This window comes from Lathyrus oleraceus, chromosome 7 (genome assembly GCF_024323335.1).
Source record: "Lathyrus oleraceus cultivar Zhongwan6 chromosome 7, CAAS_Psat_ZW6_1.0, whole genome shotgun sequence".
NCBI classification, from domain to species: Eukaryota; Viridiplantae; Streptophyta; class Magnoliopsida; order Fabales; family Fabaceae; genus Lathyrus; species Lathyrus oleraceus.
The window spans coordinates 98,371,547-98,389,036 of NC_066585.1; the positions used below are offsets into that span (position 1 = coordinate 98,371,547).

A 17,490-nucleotide genomic window follows, 5' to 3' on the forward strand; every position below is an offset into this window, starting at 1 on the left:
GACATAAAACAGAAAAAGTTATCCCAATAAATTGAGCACCCTACCTTGGGGCAATTTATGCAAAAAAATAGGGATTATGGCAAGTCACTGCATTCGGTTGATCTTCAGTGTTGAAGACATTCTTGAGCAAGTCATGTGGTTCTGATTCGTCATCTTCAACTGAAGCCAAGAGCATAGTGGATATTGAAGTTTGTAAAAGGATTAGTGATCATTGTATTCAATGTAGCCCTTTTCCATGTAAATTACAATTTTTCAACTTTTGTAAAGATCTATGGAGTCTTGTCATTTATAGGCTACCATTCTATTAAATAAAATTGAGCTTTTTATCCAATTGTTTCTACTCTTATTTATTTTTCAGCCGAATATAATTGAATTTTTATGATGATAATTTTGAAATTTTTATAATAAAAACCATTTTTCTTAAAAATAAAAAGCAATTACTTTTAAAGAGCAATCGATTTCATTAAGAAATGTCAACAACAGTCTGAGAATAGGTAAGTCTTAGAAATGCAAAGCATTGTTGGTCTTCCCCAAGCAGTTGGTTCAGCAATTCAGTTTTCCCAGCAAAGTTTTGTGATCGCCTCCCGAACTGAGTTCTAGGCGCATATTCTCAAAGGTTTGCACAGATCAGTACAAACGTTTATTCCCATCAAGTCACCATCAAAGCTCTCTCCTGATCCCCGCCGGCAGTGTTGATTTTTGAACAGTACTTCTGGCCTTCTGCGAGGTTGTCTCCCATTTTGGTATGGTGTTGACCTAAAATTCCCCGCAGAGTTGATGATTCAAATCCTTAACAGACATGTTCTCTTTCCCCATCCAGGGTTGAGCCTTTGAGATGGATGATTTATGTCCATCCCTAACTCTTTTTCTCCAATCGATGCCTCCATCCTGTCGAGATTAGTCGAGTGTTGTATGATGATTCATATCAATGACATTTGTATCCTTTGTGATTGTTTTGTCAACATGATTATCAATCATATATACATATACATATACATATACATATACATTCATATATTTCATTATGCATTTGTTATCGCATTTGTTCCTCCGTTGTGGTGGTATCCTTCCCCCACGCAGATTTGGTACGTATGTCCTCCCTCAATGATAGAGTGTCATCCTATTAAGCAGAAAGAATTTAACCTTTCTCATTTCCCCACTGAGTTATTTCCTCGTGGATGATTATTATTTCAACTTCCTCCCTAGTTGATTATCTGTATGGAACCATTCCCCCTGAGTTATATCCTCGTTGGGTCGAGTCTTTGTTTGACAAATTTTCTTTCTAGCACTTATCTGGATAGATACTTTTAATCCCATAAGAATCTATTACCCAGTAACTGGTAATGTTCTTCTCAAAATTTTTGAGTATATTAATTTTTCCCAATACTCGGGAAAAATTGTAATTTACTTCCTTTTGTTATCCCAAGCGGATTCGTTTTACGTTTCCCTAGGAAGTCTATCCTTGATATGTTCATCCTGACCGATGAAGAATATTCTTTCCTTTTGAGTATATCCTTAATATGTTCATCCTAACCGATAACAGATATTCTCTTTGTGGTTTTCTACCCCGTAAAAGGGTAGTTGTAATCCCTATTTTATTTCCCTAGAGAGTTAATCCTTGATATGTTCATCCTAACCGATGACGGATTTTTGTTCTCTTCGTGGTCTTCTGCCCAGTAAGCGGTAGTCGTAAATACCATTTTCCCCTCTGAGTCTATCCTTGATATGTTCATCCTAATCGGTGACAGATATTCTCTTTTTGGTATTCTATCCAGTAACTGATAGATAGAGTCCCTACTTTTCCCCGGCAGTCAATCCTTGATATGTTCATCTCAGCCGATGATGGATATTCTTCCCTTTGAGTCTATCCTCGATATGTTCACTTTAACCAATGACGGATAGTCTCTTCCTTCGATCTTCTTCCCAGTAACCGGTAGTTGTAAATCCCATTTGATATATTCTCCAGCAGGTTGTTCTTGCCCAGTAACCGGTAATGAATACACCTCCTGTTTTCCTCAGCGCGTCATCCTTGATATGTTTACCCTAACCGGTAACGCATGTTCTCCCTGCCAGATTGTGTTATCTCCTTACCCAGTAACCTGTAATGGATGATATATTTCTGGTACTCCTTTGTTGAAGATCATTCCTCCCCAGTCGAGTTTGATTCAGGCAGTTCAGTTTTGTTCTGATATACATGTTTCCCCTGCAGATTTTATTTTTATCCCCGGCTGAGTCCTTCCATTGATTTATTTTCATGGAATCCTCTTGTGTCTCCAACATTTTTTAAGTCGTAGTCTGGCCTACGCACAACTTTTTCCCCCAGAGGACTTTCGATTTCTCCAAATTCTTTCCCTTTGTGGTCATATTTTTCCCACCGAGATTATTTTTAACATTCATATCATATGTATTATGAGGTCTCTTAGGGACCAAATTTTGTTTCTATTGTTGTTATTTAAGTCCATTCTACTGAGTCGATACGAAGATCTTAACCTTCATCTCCTCATCTTGAACGTCCTTAAATAGGGGCAGCTGTAATACCCCAAGTTTGACCCTAAGATCCATCATGCTATTTCATCATATGCATTGGCATTGAGATCACACCTTGGAATCCTCCCTACCCCTCTTTCATTGGGTTTGCATTGGGAGAGATCACCAAACACTTTTGATTGTATCATACTTTGTTTTTCATTATTTACTAACCAAAATACCAAAAATATGTCAATGTATAGTTTGTTGCTTTAGTAGGTAGTGTGTATGCTCACATATGCTCCATCAAGCTCACATCTAGGGTTTAAGACCCTCAATGAAAGGAGAACAATCAATAATTGGTTCAAATTGACTCTAAGCATCATATATGGATTCCCATGATCTTCACATGTTATTTTGATCAAGAAATCATTAAGAGTTTGGAGTTTGCTTGCCTTGGAAACCCTAATTCATCTAGGTATCTTGTGTGACTTCTTCAACAATTGATCAAATATTTCAAGGGATGCTTCATATTACATTATTTTACACATATATGATCCCCCATGAGTCCCAAAAATCAAGATAATGTCAAGCTAGCAAGATGGTTCATGGTGGTTGACAAGAGAAAGTCAACTGGTCAAAACTGGGGTTCCCTAGACCGTATCTCCTACAATTTTTGTCATCTGAAAATTATTCAAAGAGAAAAGTTACTAAAAATGACATTCTAAACAACTTTCATGTTGAAGTAAAGAGCTAATTTTGCTTGGAAAGTCATTATTCATGGTGAACGATTATAGGTCATTTTGTCTGAACCCTAGTTTGGAGGTCAACTTCCCAATACCATAACTTGCTCAATTTTTATGAGATAAAATCCATTCAAGTTCCATGATCAAATTAAAGATTTCTACTTCAACTTTGATGTTTGGAATAAGTTCAAATTCAACTTTCAAATGCATGTTCCAAGAGGAAACATTATAGGTCATTTTGGGCCAATACCATTGAACAAGTGATTTTCCTCAACTTCTAAAATGCGTAACTCCTTCATGCCAAATCTAAATGACATCAAATATGTGACCAAATTGAAGAGGTTTGAAATAGATACAACTTTGGTGAAGGAACTTTTCTCATTTTAAGTCCATAGAAAAAGTTATTTAAGGTGGAAGAAGTGAACATTTGGCTTGGGACTTAGAAAATTTTCAAATATGTTTGATTTCCCAAACTTCCACCTCAAAAATCATCATGATCCAAGCTTCAACTGAAAAAGTGTTAAACATGAAAGTTGTTCCCCTTGATCCCACCTTTTGAAAAAGTCCAAGATTATCTCATTTGGACACAACATGAAGGACTTGCGCATGGGTGCAACATGATGAACCATTTGGATGATTTCCACTTCCACTTTTCATACACGATTGCATGGCTTTCCAACATGAATTCAGCATGACTCTCGCTCATTTTTGGATCATATTACATCACTTAATGGGCCTATCACACGCCCATGCAAGCATGCAAAGAGAATTTCACAAAATTGCCAAATTTGGTAGTGTGTAGAAATCAATCTCATGGCCTATAAATAAGACCCTCGTTACTCAGAATTAAGGACCTCATGCCCAAGCTTTGAACCTGCAACCCTAAACCCTCACCTTTGAAGGATAAGCTTGAAGACTTTCTTTGAAAATCGAGTTTCAAATATCGATCTATTTTGAGATTGAAACTCCAAGAGTCCATACCTTTCATTGATCCTAATCACCTCCAACAAGCATCTGAAGCTAGGCCAAGCATAATTGAAAGCAAGATCGTGCCAATCTGAAGCTCCATTGAAGGTGAATTTTCAGAATTTTTATCTCTTTGATTCTCCCTCAATTCTTCACCATTCTTGTTGATTTTTGGTTGTCTGAAGTCCTATCAATGTAGGCAAGAAGATTGAGTTGCTTTGAGGTCAAATCGAAGCAACTCAGTTCATGATCCTCAAAATTCAAATCCCTGTATCTTTTTATATACTTGGAATTAGAGAAAATTGAGGCTAAATTCATGCTCCTGAGCATTTTTCCTTCAAATTAGTGTATTCAGTTTTCATTTTCCATTGAGTTGAGTTTGGACCAGGCCGGTGGTGCTCATCGGAGAAGATGACCGGAGCTAGGGCTCTCAGGCCATCTGATCTGTTTGAAATGTTTTAATCTCAAGCGTCCAAACTGATTACCATGCCTGCAATGCGTTTGACTAAGGTCTTTGTGGAATGCACGTTTCTGGCCATCTGATCTCCCACAATATCCTATGAAGGAAGTGGTAAATCAACCCACTCAAGTCTGAGCTCAGAGTAGAAATGAAGCATAATGTAAGCTAATCCGTGGTCATGCAACCATCAGAGATGCTACGTCAAGGCTATGTCGTTGGAGTTATTTTGAAGAAGATTGATGACTTCTTGGCAAGTGTACTGATACTGTCGAAGTAATAAAAAGATCAAATCCACGGGGATTTCCTTCAAGGAAGACAAGATGTGTATAATGTATAGAAAACTAGTAAAAATGTGGGGGGGGGGGGGGTTGAGTTTCAAAGTGAAAATTAAATAAATGATTAAAAAATATCATGAAATCGGTCAGGTTGTGTTATAGAATCCCCTATTCCTCTATTGTTGATGTTTGATTCCTTGTATGAATGGTCTTATCACTATAACGCCACAACGAATTAACAAAACTGTTATAACTGATCCCTTACGAAATAACTCACTAACCACTACTCAGAGCTTTCTGTGCCTAGTGTGCCAGCGTAAGAAGGGTTAAGTGATATATAGAATGTTAATTATCTATGCCACAACTCAAGGTCTTCTATTCTTATTCAACCAGCGTAGGTACAATAATTTCCATAGGTCCAACACATAGACTAATGGTCAGTATTTCCTATATGCCCAAATTTAGATTAAAAAAGTATCTCACATAAAAAACATTATGAACAAGAAGGATGGAATTATAGATCAAAAGATTCATACAATGGTCAAATCAACATAGAATCCAACAATATAGAAATAAATGAAGGTAGAAAAAAACAAGAAATGGGGGTTTGAATTATTTTACCAATAATAAAAACCTTTTTGGAAGTGAGACACATGCAGAAATAAATAATATCACACTAAATTTTATATTAGTTCGCTTGAAATTCAAAGCTACTCCAGTCCACCCGGCCAAGGTGATTTCTCCTTTAAAAAGGACTTAATCCACTTTTCTTGAAAGATTACACAAACAAACGTCTAAGAGAAGAAAGATCTCTTAGCCCTCTCAAGTTTGCTGACTTCACAAGTCGCTTGAGGAGATTTTACAGCAAATAAATAGATTAACAATAATGCTTAGTGCTTCTAGGTAAGGAAAATTACACAAGTTACAAGCAAGGAATTGTTCACACGTTAGAGCAGCAGCTCGTGTGAAAGAGAGAATAATGAATATAATTGGAGTGTGGTATTCTCGTGTGTTTTAGGTAACTTCTTAGATAGGCGTTCTATCCTTTATATAGGAGTGATAAGAAGACCGTTGAAGGATGTTAATGTCAGAATCTTGGGCAATGATAGATGATTAATATCATTAATCTCTATGTTCTTTCCAAAACAATTTTGGGGCGCCATGAACTTCTTCCTGAAATAGATTCTTTCCATAAGTAAATTCCTTCATAGGTAAGCCTTCTGAATCAGAAGGTTCGAATATCAGAATCTTCATTAATTAAGTGTATCTTCTGAAGATGCTTGTCACTGACTGTCTTCAGAGTTTCTTTTCACTTGATTTCATCAGAGTGTAAGGCTTCAGATTCTAGAGTCATTCTTTCACTTCAGAGTGTCTGATGTCTCTTGTTTAGTTTACGCTTGTGTTGATCAGAGTTAGAGCTTCTACTTGCGTATCAACTAAGTGGTATCTCAGAACTTCTTTCCGTATCTAATGAGTGTCTATCTGATTGTTTTGATTAGAGTTCTTCACACTTAGAAAAATTTCGTTAGGGTACCACTTTTGTTTCATCCTTTGTTATCATCAAAATCTTAGAGATAAATTATAGAAACAAAATTTGTTCTTACAATCTCCCCCTTTTTGATGATGACAAAAAAATCAGAGTGATGATGAAACAGTGAAGTAATCAAAATAGTATCTCAGAGTCAGATAAAAACAAAGGACTCATCCTGAGTTGGATCATCAAATTTCTCAGAAGTTCTTACCAGACCTTCCTTGAGTGGCAGCTGGTTTGTACCTTAGCTGTTATCCTGCATAACTTTTAGTTTCCATAAAGCATTAAGATATTAATGTTTGCAATGCGTCAAGAGGTTTAGATATCTATTTTCATCAGAGTTGTATTAGTTCTCCCCCTTTTTGTCAGACTCAAAAAGACATAGAGAATAAAACGAGAAACAAATATTCATATATATGAGAAAAACAGGTACAGACAGGCAGCAATTCAGAAAGAGAACACAGAGCAGAAAACATAATGAAAACATATGAAGAAAACAACAAAAGAAGCCTAAGTGCCTAAGGGTTTGGAGGCGGAGGCATCCTTTGGAGCAGTTGAGTCAGCAGAATCTGAATGTTGTTATTGACGGAGTCCTGGTGAACCAATCTTGCTCTCACAACTTGTTGCTCCTTCTGCAGTTCTTCCAGAGTTTTCAATACCAGAGGGGCGAAGTCAAAGTTTGATTGCTCCCCCTGAGTCAGAGCATTAGCGCTGGCCTTTGCAGCCTCTTCTGCAGCTATGCGTGCTGCTTCTTCAGCGTCAGCTTTTGCTTTTTCTGTAGCTTCAGCAGCAGCCGCAGCAGCAACAACAACCTTTTCTTTAGCTTCTCTAAGTCGTTTCTCCTCTTCCAGAAGAGCTTTCTCTTCTGCTTCCTTTCTGGCCTTTTCCTCAGCCTCTCTGACTAAGTGAGCATGTAGCCTTACTCCAGTATCTCTAACAAAGTCGTTGCGGACTTGTTCAAAGAGGCCTTTCAGAGTGAAGGCTTTAGAGGTCATCCATTTGATCACTCTGTTCCAGTGAATCCTCACTGCAGAGGGATCATCACTGATGCCAGAGTTTATAGACAGAGACTTGATCTTCTCCACTGAAGACTCTGCAAATAAGGTAATTGCTTCTTCTAAGGTGGGGAAGGTAGGTTCTGGTTCTTGGTTGGGGGATGGAGATGTTGTATGTGTTTGGGTGGTGTCAGTGGGAGTTTGAGAAGTAGGGATGATAAGGTCCTCAGAGGGTGGTACAGTGGGGGTATCAGAGGGTGGTGGTGTTGTTTGTTCAGGTGGTGGACTTGGGTGTTGTTCAGAGGGTGGTGTTTGTAGTTGTTCCTATGGTGGAGATACTGGTTGTTCAGGAGGTGGAGTGATGGCTTCTGGTTCAGTTCGCGGTTGTTGCTGTGAGGCAAGAGCACGTGCTTGAAGTTGGGCTAGTGTGGGGGGTTGAGGGTTAGAAGGTTTTGAGTCAGATGAGAGAATGTTGTAGGGTGGAGATGAAGGTGTAGAAGATGAGGGTGAGGTGGTTTCATTCAACATTTCTGCTATAGAAACGGGTAAGGTAGTGGTGGAGAGATTAAATTTTTGAGATGGTGGATTAGAGGGTTTAGTGGTAGAGGGTGGGGTTTTAGATTGGGTGTAGATAGGAGTGGTTTGGGGAAGAGAGGAAGCAATTTGTTTTAAATTGACAGAGCGAGAAGGAGGCAGAGACTTACTTGGTGAATTAGTCAGAGGGACAGGAGGTCTTGACCCAGAAGTTTCTCCCAAATTTGCCTTCTTGGCCTTCTTTGACTTCTCAGAAGGCTCTCACATCCTCTTCATGAAGTTTGGTTGATGCTCAAGCAGCCAATCCACCGAGAACTCTGAGATGTTAACTCCTTGGCTTGCGAGATCCTTCAGATGATGTGCCACCACTTTTGGAGGATCAATCTTGGAGAAGAGGTAGAGGCCGTTGGGAATATTCCTCTAATCCTTGAGTGCTTCCTAGGAGGTATCTAAAAAAGGTTTCACCCTGACTTGCTCAATCACCCCCATGCTCTTCAGATTGCGAGCGTTTAAAGGTCTTCCAATGTCAACTGTGACATCCTCCATCAGATTGTGATGGATCAGGTGATCCACCAACCCACTCTCGATCAGAACATCGGAGATAAGTCTTCCCAGAGGGATGTAGGTTCTGGGATTCATATTGTTTCTGGTATCCTTGACAGAGTCTCTGAGGTATTTGAAGAGTAGCGTTGGCAGGTTCAGTTTTAGCCCTTTGTGAAGGCAGTAGAGAATGCACTTCTGATATGTATTGATGTAGTCAGAAGATTTTGAGGCTGGGCGGTGATGGATGTTGCCCAAAATGATCTTCAGCCAGACTCGGAGGTTCTGGTGAAGTTCCTTATTTTTGGAGTGGTTGCCTTCAACGTTCTGTTGAAAGATGGTTGGGGAAATTTCATGTGATACGTACTTTTCCCTAGGATTGATGTTGTAGATCCTTCTTCCTCCTGTATTTTCCATATTCAGAAGGGAGGCAATGGATTTCTCAGTGATTACCATCTTGACCCCCAGAACATATGAGATGATGTAGTGGTCATCTGCGTCTGCGAAGCGCCAGAACTCCTTTACCAGATAGGTGTAGACAGGACCATAGAGTCTTTGGAAATAGGTTTCCCACCCTTGCATTCTCAGTTCCTCAGTGAGGTCTATTCCATTTTGCTTCATGTTGTCAAAATCTACTAGCGATTCACACAGGACTTCAAGCTTGTCAAATGGCGTGGCAAGATGAATATTAGGTTCACGGTCCAGAATATGTGGTTCTTTGTAGATTGGGGTAGAGACAACACTAGTTTTAGCAGTTGTTTGTTGAGAAGAGATGTGAGTTTGATCCGTTGATTCCATTTGTTGAGAATAGTTGTAGACTGATTGTTGTTGAGCATCCATAATGAACTTGTTGGAAAAAAAGAACTTTGCTGAAGAAGATGATGAACTGATGAACTTTAGAGAGAAAACGGGTTTGTGTTGGCAGTGAGTGTAAAAAGTGTGAAATTGTGAGTTGTGAAGATTATAAATATGCAAGAAAGAACATGCAAATCGACAGCGTTAGAGGCAGTTGAAAAGTTAGAAATAAATAATGGCACAAAAAACAAGTTACCACACTTAGGGGAGACATGATTACAACCCATGATGGAAGTCTAATCCCCAAATCAGTACACTGCTCGAGGAGATCTCAAAGGTATGCCTCTTGATTTCTACTAGAAAGTTGTCTAGAAGATCCAAGGTCAGACGCAAGATACCCCACGTGTTGATCTATCTGATCTTCAGGAATACCAAGGGATTGGATCCTGAGGATTTCTGATTCAGATGACTCCTAACTGGTAGTTTGATCCGTTGATTCCATTTGTTGAGAATAGTTGTAGACTGATTGTTGTTGAGCATCCATAATGAACTTGATGAACTTGTTGGAAAAAAAGAACTTTGCTGAAGAAGATGATGAACTGATGAACTTTAGAGAGAAAAGGGGGTTGTGTAGGCAGTGAGTGTAAAAAGTGTGAAATTGTGAGTTGTGAAGATTATAAATATGCAAGAAAGAACATGGAAAACGACATCGTTAGAGGCAATTGAAAAGTTAGAAATAAATAATGGCACAAAAAACAAGTTACCACGCTTAGGGGAGACATGATTACAGCCCATGATGGAAGTCTAATCCCCAAATCAGCACATTGCTTGAGGAGATCTCAAAGGTCTGCCTCTTGATTTCTACTAGAAAGTTGTCTAGAAGATCCAAGGTCAGATCCAAGATACCCCACGTGTTGATCTATCTGATCTTTAGGAATACCAAGGGATTGGATCCTGAGGATTTCTGATTCAGATGACTCATAACTGGTAGAAGTATCAGAGTCAGATCCAAATACCAGATGTTTATTTCAGAGCCTTATTTCGCAATTTCAGAGAAGCACATTTGGTTTATTCTGGGCAATTTTCAATTTTTAAATGTTTCACAATAAATGAGAATCCGTCTTCAGCGAGGGGTTTGGTAAAAATATCAGCCCATTGATGGTCTGTATCAATAAATTTTAAGGATATTACCCCTTTCTGAACATAGTCTCTAATAAAATGATGTTTTATTTCTATGTGCTTAGCTCTGGAATGCAAGATAGGGTTCTTACTTAAACACATGGAAGCAGTATTATCATAGAAGATAGAACGTTAGTCTAAAAAATCTGAAGGTCTTCTAGTTGATTTTTCATCCAGAGCATCTGAGTAGTGCATAGTGAAGCTAATATATATTCTAGTTATGCAGTAGACAGGGCGATGGTTGACTGTCTTATGCTGGCCCAAGATATGAGATTGTTTCCCATGAACTGACAGTTCCCAGAAGTGGTTTTACGTTCCATTCTGTCTCCTGCATAATCTGCATCACAATAACCAGAGAGCCTATACTCTGATGTTTTCTCATACATCAGGCCAAGGTTAGGAGTTCCCTTCAGATACCTTAGGATTCTTTTAACAACTGTTAAGTGAGATTCCCTTGGATCTAATTGGAATCTGGCACAAAGACATACACTGAAGAGAATGTCAGGATGAGTAGCCATCAGATAGAGAAGAGAGCCTATCATACCACAATAGAGCTTCTAACAAACCTTTTGACTAACTTCTTCTTTCTCCAGAATGTAGGTTGGATGCATGGGTGTCTTTGCAGGTTTGCATTCTGCCATATCGAATTTCTTCAGAATGTCTTTTATGTATTTACTTTGATAGACATAAGTAGCTTCTGAAGCTTGATTGATTTGGATTCCCAGAAATAACTTTAGTTATTGCATCAAGCTCATTTCGAATTCTGCCTGCATTAGCTCAGAGAATTCTTGACAAACAAAGGGGTTAGCTGAACCAAAAATAATATCATCAACATATATCTGGCATATCATGAGATCATTTCTAATGTTTTTACAAAAGAGTGTAGAGTCAACCTTTCCTCTAATAAAGTCATGTTCCAGAAGAAAGTTGCTTAGTCTTTCATACCAAGCTCTAGGAGCTTGTTTTAGACCATACAATGATTTTTTCAATTTAAAAACATGTTCTGGACATTTAGAGTTTTCTAAACCTGGGGTTTGATGAACATACACTTCTTCTAATATATAACCATTTAGAAATGCGCTCTTGACATCCATCTGATATAATTTGATGGAATGATTTACAGCGAATGAAACAAGTAAACGGATGGATTCTAACCTGGCGACTGAAGCAAAGGTTTCATTGTAGTCAGTGCCTTCTTGTTGACTGTAACCTTGTGCCACCGGTCGTGCTTTGTTTCTGACTACTTCTTCCTTTTTGTTCAATTTGTTTCTGAATACCCATCTTGTTCCAATAATATGAGTTCCTTTAGGCTTTGGGACAAGATCCCAGACGTCATTCTTTGAGAATTGATCCAGTTCTTCTTTCATTGCCAGAACCCAGTCATGGTCTTGGAGTGCCTCATCAACGGAAGTAGGCTCAATCAGAGATACTAATCCCAGAGAAGTTTCTTTAGATACTTTGAATGTCGACCTAGTTCTGACAGGTTCGTCCTTGTTTCCCAGAATCAAATCTTCAGAGATGCTTGGGCGATTTTTGATCTTTTTTGGATAGTAGAGATTTCAGTTGTATCTGGAATTTGTTTCTTAGCTTCTTCTGATGCTTTAGTCTTTTCGTCAGAACCTGCAAGAGTTATCTCCAAATCTGCAAGTTTCTCAACTAGCTTTGACTTTTCAGGGTCAAGCTTATCCTCAAATCTAACATGTATTGATTCCTCCACAATTTTGGTTTCTGTGTTGTATACTCTGTAGCCTTTAGAGCGTTCTGAGTATCCTAACATAATACCCTTTTGTGTTTTTGAATCAAACTTGTTCAGATGTTCTTTAGTATTAAGAATAAAACACGAACATCCAAAAGGATGGAAGTAAGAAATGTTGGGTTTTCTTCCCTTGCACAGTTCATAGGGAGTCTTCTTTAGAATAGGTCTTATAGAGATTCTATTATGAATATAACACGTTGTATTTACTGCTTCAGCCTAAAAGTGCTTAGCCACATTTGTTTCATTGATCATGGTTCTGGCCATTTCTTGGAGTGTCCTATTCTTCCTTCCTACAACTCCATTTTGTTATGGAGTTCTAGGGCAGGAGAAGTCATGGGATATTCCATTAAAATCAAACAGTTCTTCAAAGAACTTATTTTCGAATTCGCCACCATGATCACTTCTGACTCTGATGATTTTAGAGTCAAATTTGTGTTGCACTTTAGAACATAAGCTAGTGAATATAGAGTGAGACTCACTCTTGTGATGTAGAAATTTTAACCATGTCCAGCGACTAAAATCATCAATAATTACCAGTCCATACTTCTTTCCTTTTAAAAGATGTTTTTGAAAATTTTCCTTTCTGGCATGCCTCACACAGAGCATCTGAAGAAAACTTCAGCTTAGGTAGACCTCTGACTAACTCGAGTTTATTTAGCTGAGAGAGTTTTCTCAGGCTAATATGGCGCAAGCGTCTGTGCCATACCCATTGCTCTTCGTGTACAGACATTAAACATTTAACATTTTGATCTTTTAGATCTGAAAGGTTTATTTTGTAAATGTTGTTTTTCCTCTTGCCAGTGAATAGAACTGTTCCATTATTCTGATTAATTGCTTTACATGATTTTTGATTGAAGATTATATCATAACCGTTATCACTTAATTGGCTTATTGATAACAAGTTATGCATTAATCCTTCTACATATAGGAAATCAGATATAAAGGGAAGAGATTCATTACCAATAGTTTCGGAGCCTCTGATTCTTCCTTTCTGATTTCCTCTGAAACCTACATAGCCAACATCTTTAAGTTCCAGGCTTTGGAACATATGCTTTCTTCCCGTCATGTGTCGCGAGCATCTAGAGTCCAGGTACCATGATTGGTGTCTTAATTCTGCTACATAAGATATCTGCAACATAAACAATCTTATCCTTTGGTACCCAGAATATTTTGGGTCCTTTATGATTAGTTTTCCTAGAGTTTCTTAGAACTTTGGGTTTTCTAGCATTAGTAAAACGTTGTGCTTGTGCATGTGTGTAGCCATAAGAAAAAGGATATTTGGGTTTTTTATCTGTCGAAGATTTATCTTCACTAGGATCATACCCTATTCCTCTTTTGTTATTCTGACTGACTCCATAAATCATGGATGCCATTCTGCTTCTTTCTATATATCATATATCATTTCTCATATTCATATATCATTATGTTGGAAGTTTGTGGGGCTTGAGATAAAGCTTCTTCAAGTTTTAAACATTGTTTATTTGTGGAGTCTCTTTCTTTTGTCAGAGTTAGATTTCCATCTTTTAATTCTGAAACTGTTATCTCAAGCTTATCATATTCTTCGATGGTTCCTTCAAGAACTCTTTTTAGTGCTTTAAATTTTTGTTTAAGTTTCTGATATGAGTTCAAAGGTTCAGAAAGGCATGATTCAAGGTCAGAGCGAGAAAGATCAGAAAATACCTCTTCAGGATCAGACTCTCCATCTGATATGTTTCCAGAAGTGGTAGCCATGAATGCCACATTTTCCTGTTCTTCAGAGTCTAATTCAGAGGAATCAGATCCATTGTCGCCCTAGGTGTCCATGAGTCCCTTATTGGCTTTAAAGGAGATTTTCTTGACACTTTCTCTTTTGGAGCTTTCTTTTTTAAGCTTTGGGCATTCGTTTCTGTAATGACCTGTTTCCTTACATTCATAACATGTTACCTCTTTATTTGATTTGCCTCTGAAAGTTGATTCTGAGCGATCTCCCTTGGGTCTTGGTCTTCTGAAGTTATTATTCCTTTTTCTCCAGAGTTGTTTTACTCTTCTGGTCAAAAGGGATAACTCTTCTTCATCGTCAAAGTCTTCCTTTTTAGAGTCGTCATTGTCTTCCTCTTCAGCTTGGAAGGCTTTGTTCCTTTTTGGTTTACGTCTCTCAGATCTGGACTTTAGTGCTACAGATTTGATCTTCTTTTAAGGCTCATCTTCCTCAAGTTCTATCTCGTGAATTCTGAGGGAACTAACGAGTTCCTCAAGGCTGATGTTGTTCAGATCCTTAGACAATTTTAATGCAGTTACCATGGGTCTCCACTTCTTTGGTAGGCTTCTGACAATCTTTTTGACATGATTTGCAGTTGTGTAGCCTTTTTTCAGAACCTTGAGTCCTGCAATTAAAGTTTGAAATCTAGAAAACATTACCTCTATAGCTTCATCGTCTTCCATCATGAAGGCTTCATACTTCTGAATTAGAGTCAGAGCCTTTGTCTCTTTGACTTGTGAATTTCCTTCGTGAGTCATCCTCAGGGAGTCAGGTATTTCTTTAGAAGTTTCCCTGTTGGTGATCTTTTCATATTCATTGTAGGAAATGGCATTCAACAGTATTGTTCTGGCTTTGTGATGGTTTTTGAAGTCGCGCTTCTGATCATCTGTCATCTTGTTTCTGGAAATGGAAACGCCAACATCAGATACAAGAGGTATGTAGCCAATAGTAACTATGTGCCATAGATCAAGAGCAAATCCCAGAAAAAAACTTTCGATTCTGTCTTTCCAGTAATCAAATTTTTCTCCATCAAAGATTGGAGGTTTAACATTGTAACTATCTCTTTCATTGGTGTTGGCCATAGTGTTTTTCTCACGCTGGATCTTTCTACACTATTAAGTGTTTGATTAAAAAACCAATAACAGAGTCGAAGCTCTGATACCAATTGAAGGTAGAGAAAAACAAGAAAGGGGGGTTTGAATTATTTTACCAATAATAAAAACCTTTTTGGAAGTGAGACACACGTAGAAACAAATAATATCACACTGAATTTTATACCGGCGCTTGAAATTCAAAGCTACTCCAGTCCACCCGGCCAAGGTGATTTCGCATTTAAAAAGGACTTAATCCACTAATCTTGAAAGATTACACAAACAAACGTCTAAGAGAAGAAAGATCTCTTAGCTCTCTCAAGTTTGCTGACTTCATAAGTCACCTGAGGAGATTTTACAGCAAATAAATAGATTTACAGTAATGCTTAGTGCTTCTAGGTAAGCAGAAATTACACAAGTTACAAGCAAGGAATTATTCACACGTTAGAGCAACAGCTCGTGTGAAAGAGAGAATAATGAATATAATTGGAGTGTGGTATTCTCGTGTGTTTCAGGTAACTTCTTAGATAAGCGTTCCATCCTTTATATAGGAGTGATGAGAAGACCGTTGAAGGATATTAATATCAGAATCTTGGGCAATGATGGATGATTAATATCATTAATCTCTGTGTTCTTTCCAAAATAATTTTTGGGGAGCCATGAACTTCTTCCTGAAATAGATTCTTTCCATAAGTAAATTCCTTCATAGGTAAGCATTCTGAATCAGAAGGTTCGAATATCAGAATCTTCATTAATTAAGTGTATCTTCAGAAGATGCTTGTCATTGACTATCTTCAGAGTTTCTTTTCACTTGATTTCATCAGAGTGCAAGGCTTCAGATTCTAGAGTCATTCTTTCACTTTAGAGTGTCTGAGGTCTCTTGTTTAGTTTACGCTTGTGTTGATCAGAGTCAAAGATTCTGCTTGCGTATCAACTAAGTGGTATCTCAGAACTTCTTTCTGTATCTGATGAGTGTCTATGTAATTTTTTTTTATTATAGTCCTGCATACTTAGAAAAATTTCGTTAGGGTACCACTTTTGTTTCATCCTTTGTTATCATCAAAATCTTAGAGATACATTGTAGAAACTAATTTTGTTCTTACAATAAGTTCATCATAACACAACCTAACCAAGAGAGTTTAACTACTCATAATGCAATTAACAATACCATAATTGATAGATGAAAATAACATGTGAAATCCCTTGAAGTAATAGCCTCAATGGGCTTCAAATTCTCTAAAAATCACCACTTGTGCTCTCAAAATCGTGCCTTGATCTCCCAATTTCGTAACCCTTGTGAAAGTGCAGAAAATCCCCTTTTAAAGCCGTCATAATGGACCAGAACGTGTCAGAAAAGCCCAGATAAAGTACATATTGCATGCCAGATACCTTGCATCATGCACAATACAATTGTAAAGACTTTATCATGTGCACGATGGTGCACATGTTTATTCAAGTGGTTGCACGCTTTTGCTCCCTTTTTCACTCAAATATTCACTAGGTCCACAATTTTCACACTTAGCTATTTTTTCCTCATTCTTTGGTCATTATTCTTCATTTTAGCTCAACTTTAACTTGTTTTGCTTTGATTCTTTGACTAAATATATGCAATAATGGACTGTCATCACAAAACCCAAACTTGAATCGTTGCTTGTCCTCAAGTAACTCACCTGTAAATGCACATTTCAACAGGCAACAAGTCGCACAATAACAATCGAACATCACGAAAGAAAATATTTCTTTTACCAGACCATTTTTCTAGCTCCTAACTTCTATCCGGCGAATTCGGAAAACGCCCTCAACATTGACAAGTACTCAACCTGTCTCTCAACTTATTATAACTCACTAAATGGATATGGTGATCTCTCAATCAACATGCAAAATCAATTATACTTAGCTTGATCATGTGCTAATAGAGTTCATCATAGAAATCTCAACACACACATTATAGGTCTTTTTCAGGTTATAACTTGGCTTATGTCAGGGTAGGATAGTTTTAGGAAAGTAGGTTTGAAATTTTGTACCATATTCTCTAGTACCCCAACCCCAAACTTAAAAGCTTTCTCACTTCTAAGAACAACCCCAAACTTAATCTTTTGCATATGACCAATGAACTAAATTTTCTACCTAACTCCAAAGAGAGGGTAAAAATATTTAATCTTTCAAGTTAATTGGCTAATAGATATGGCTATGTCACTTAAAGAAATAGCTTAGGCTCAAAGTGGTTAGCAATGGATATACCTATTACTACAAGGTGGTTTAAAAGGCTCAAAGTTATAAACAAAAAACTGCCTCAGTGTGTGTCGGTCAAACCAGATAAATTAATCAGAAATAGATCAAACAGAATAAAATGATAATGCATGGATACACTCATTAAGAAATAAAAGTTAACAATGGAAATATTTGGCTCAAACCTTA

General features: G+C 37.7%; 1 protein-coding gene across 1 annotated transcript; it reads right to left on the reverse strand.

Moving 5' to 3' along the window:
* Positions 1 to 6,962: 6,962 nt before the first annotated feature.
* LOC127102220 (uncharacterized) lies at positions 6,963 to 7,439 on the reverse strand. The gene has a single exon (XM_051039622.1). The coding sequence runs from the start codon at positions 7,437 to 7,439 to the stop codon at positions 6,963 to 6,965; it is 477 nt and encodes a 158-aa protein (XP_050895579.1).
* Between the last annotated feature and the right edge of the window lie 10,051 nt (positions 7,440 to 17,490).

Coding starts and splice junctions, on each gene's coding strand:
- LOC127102220 (XM_051039622.1), bottom strand. CDS start 7,439: ATGACCTCTAAAGCCTTCACTCTGAAAGGCCTCTTTGAACAAGTCCGC.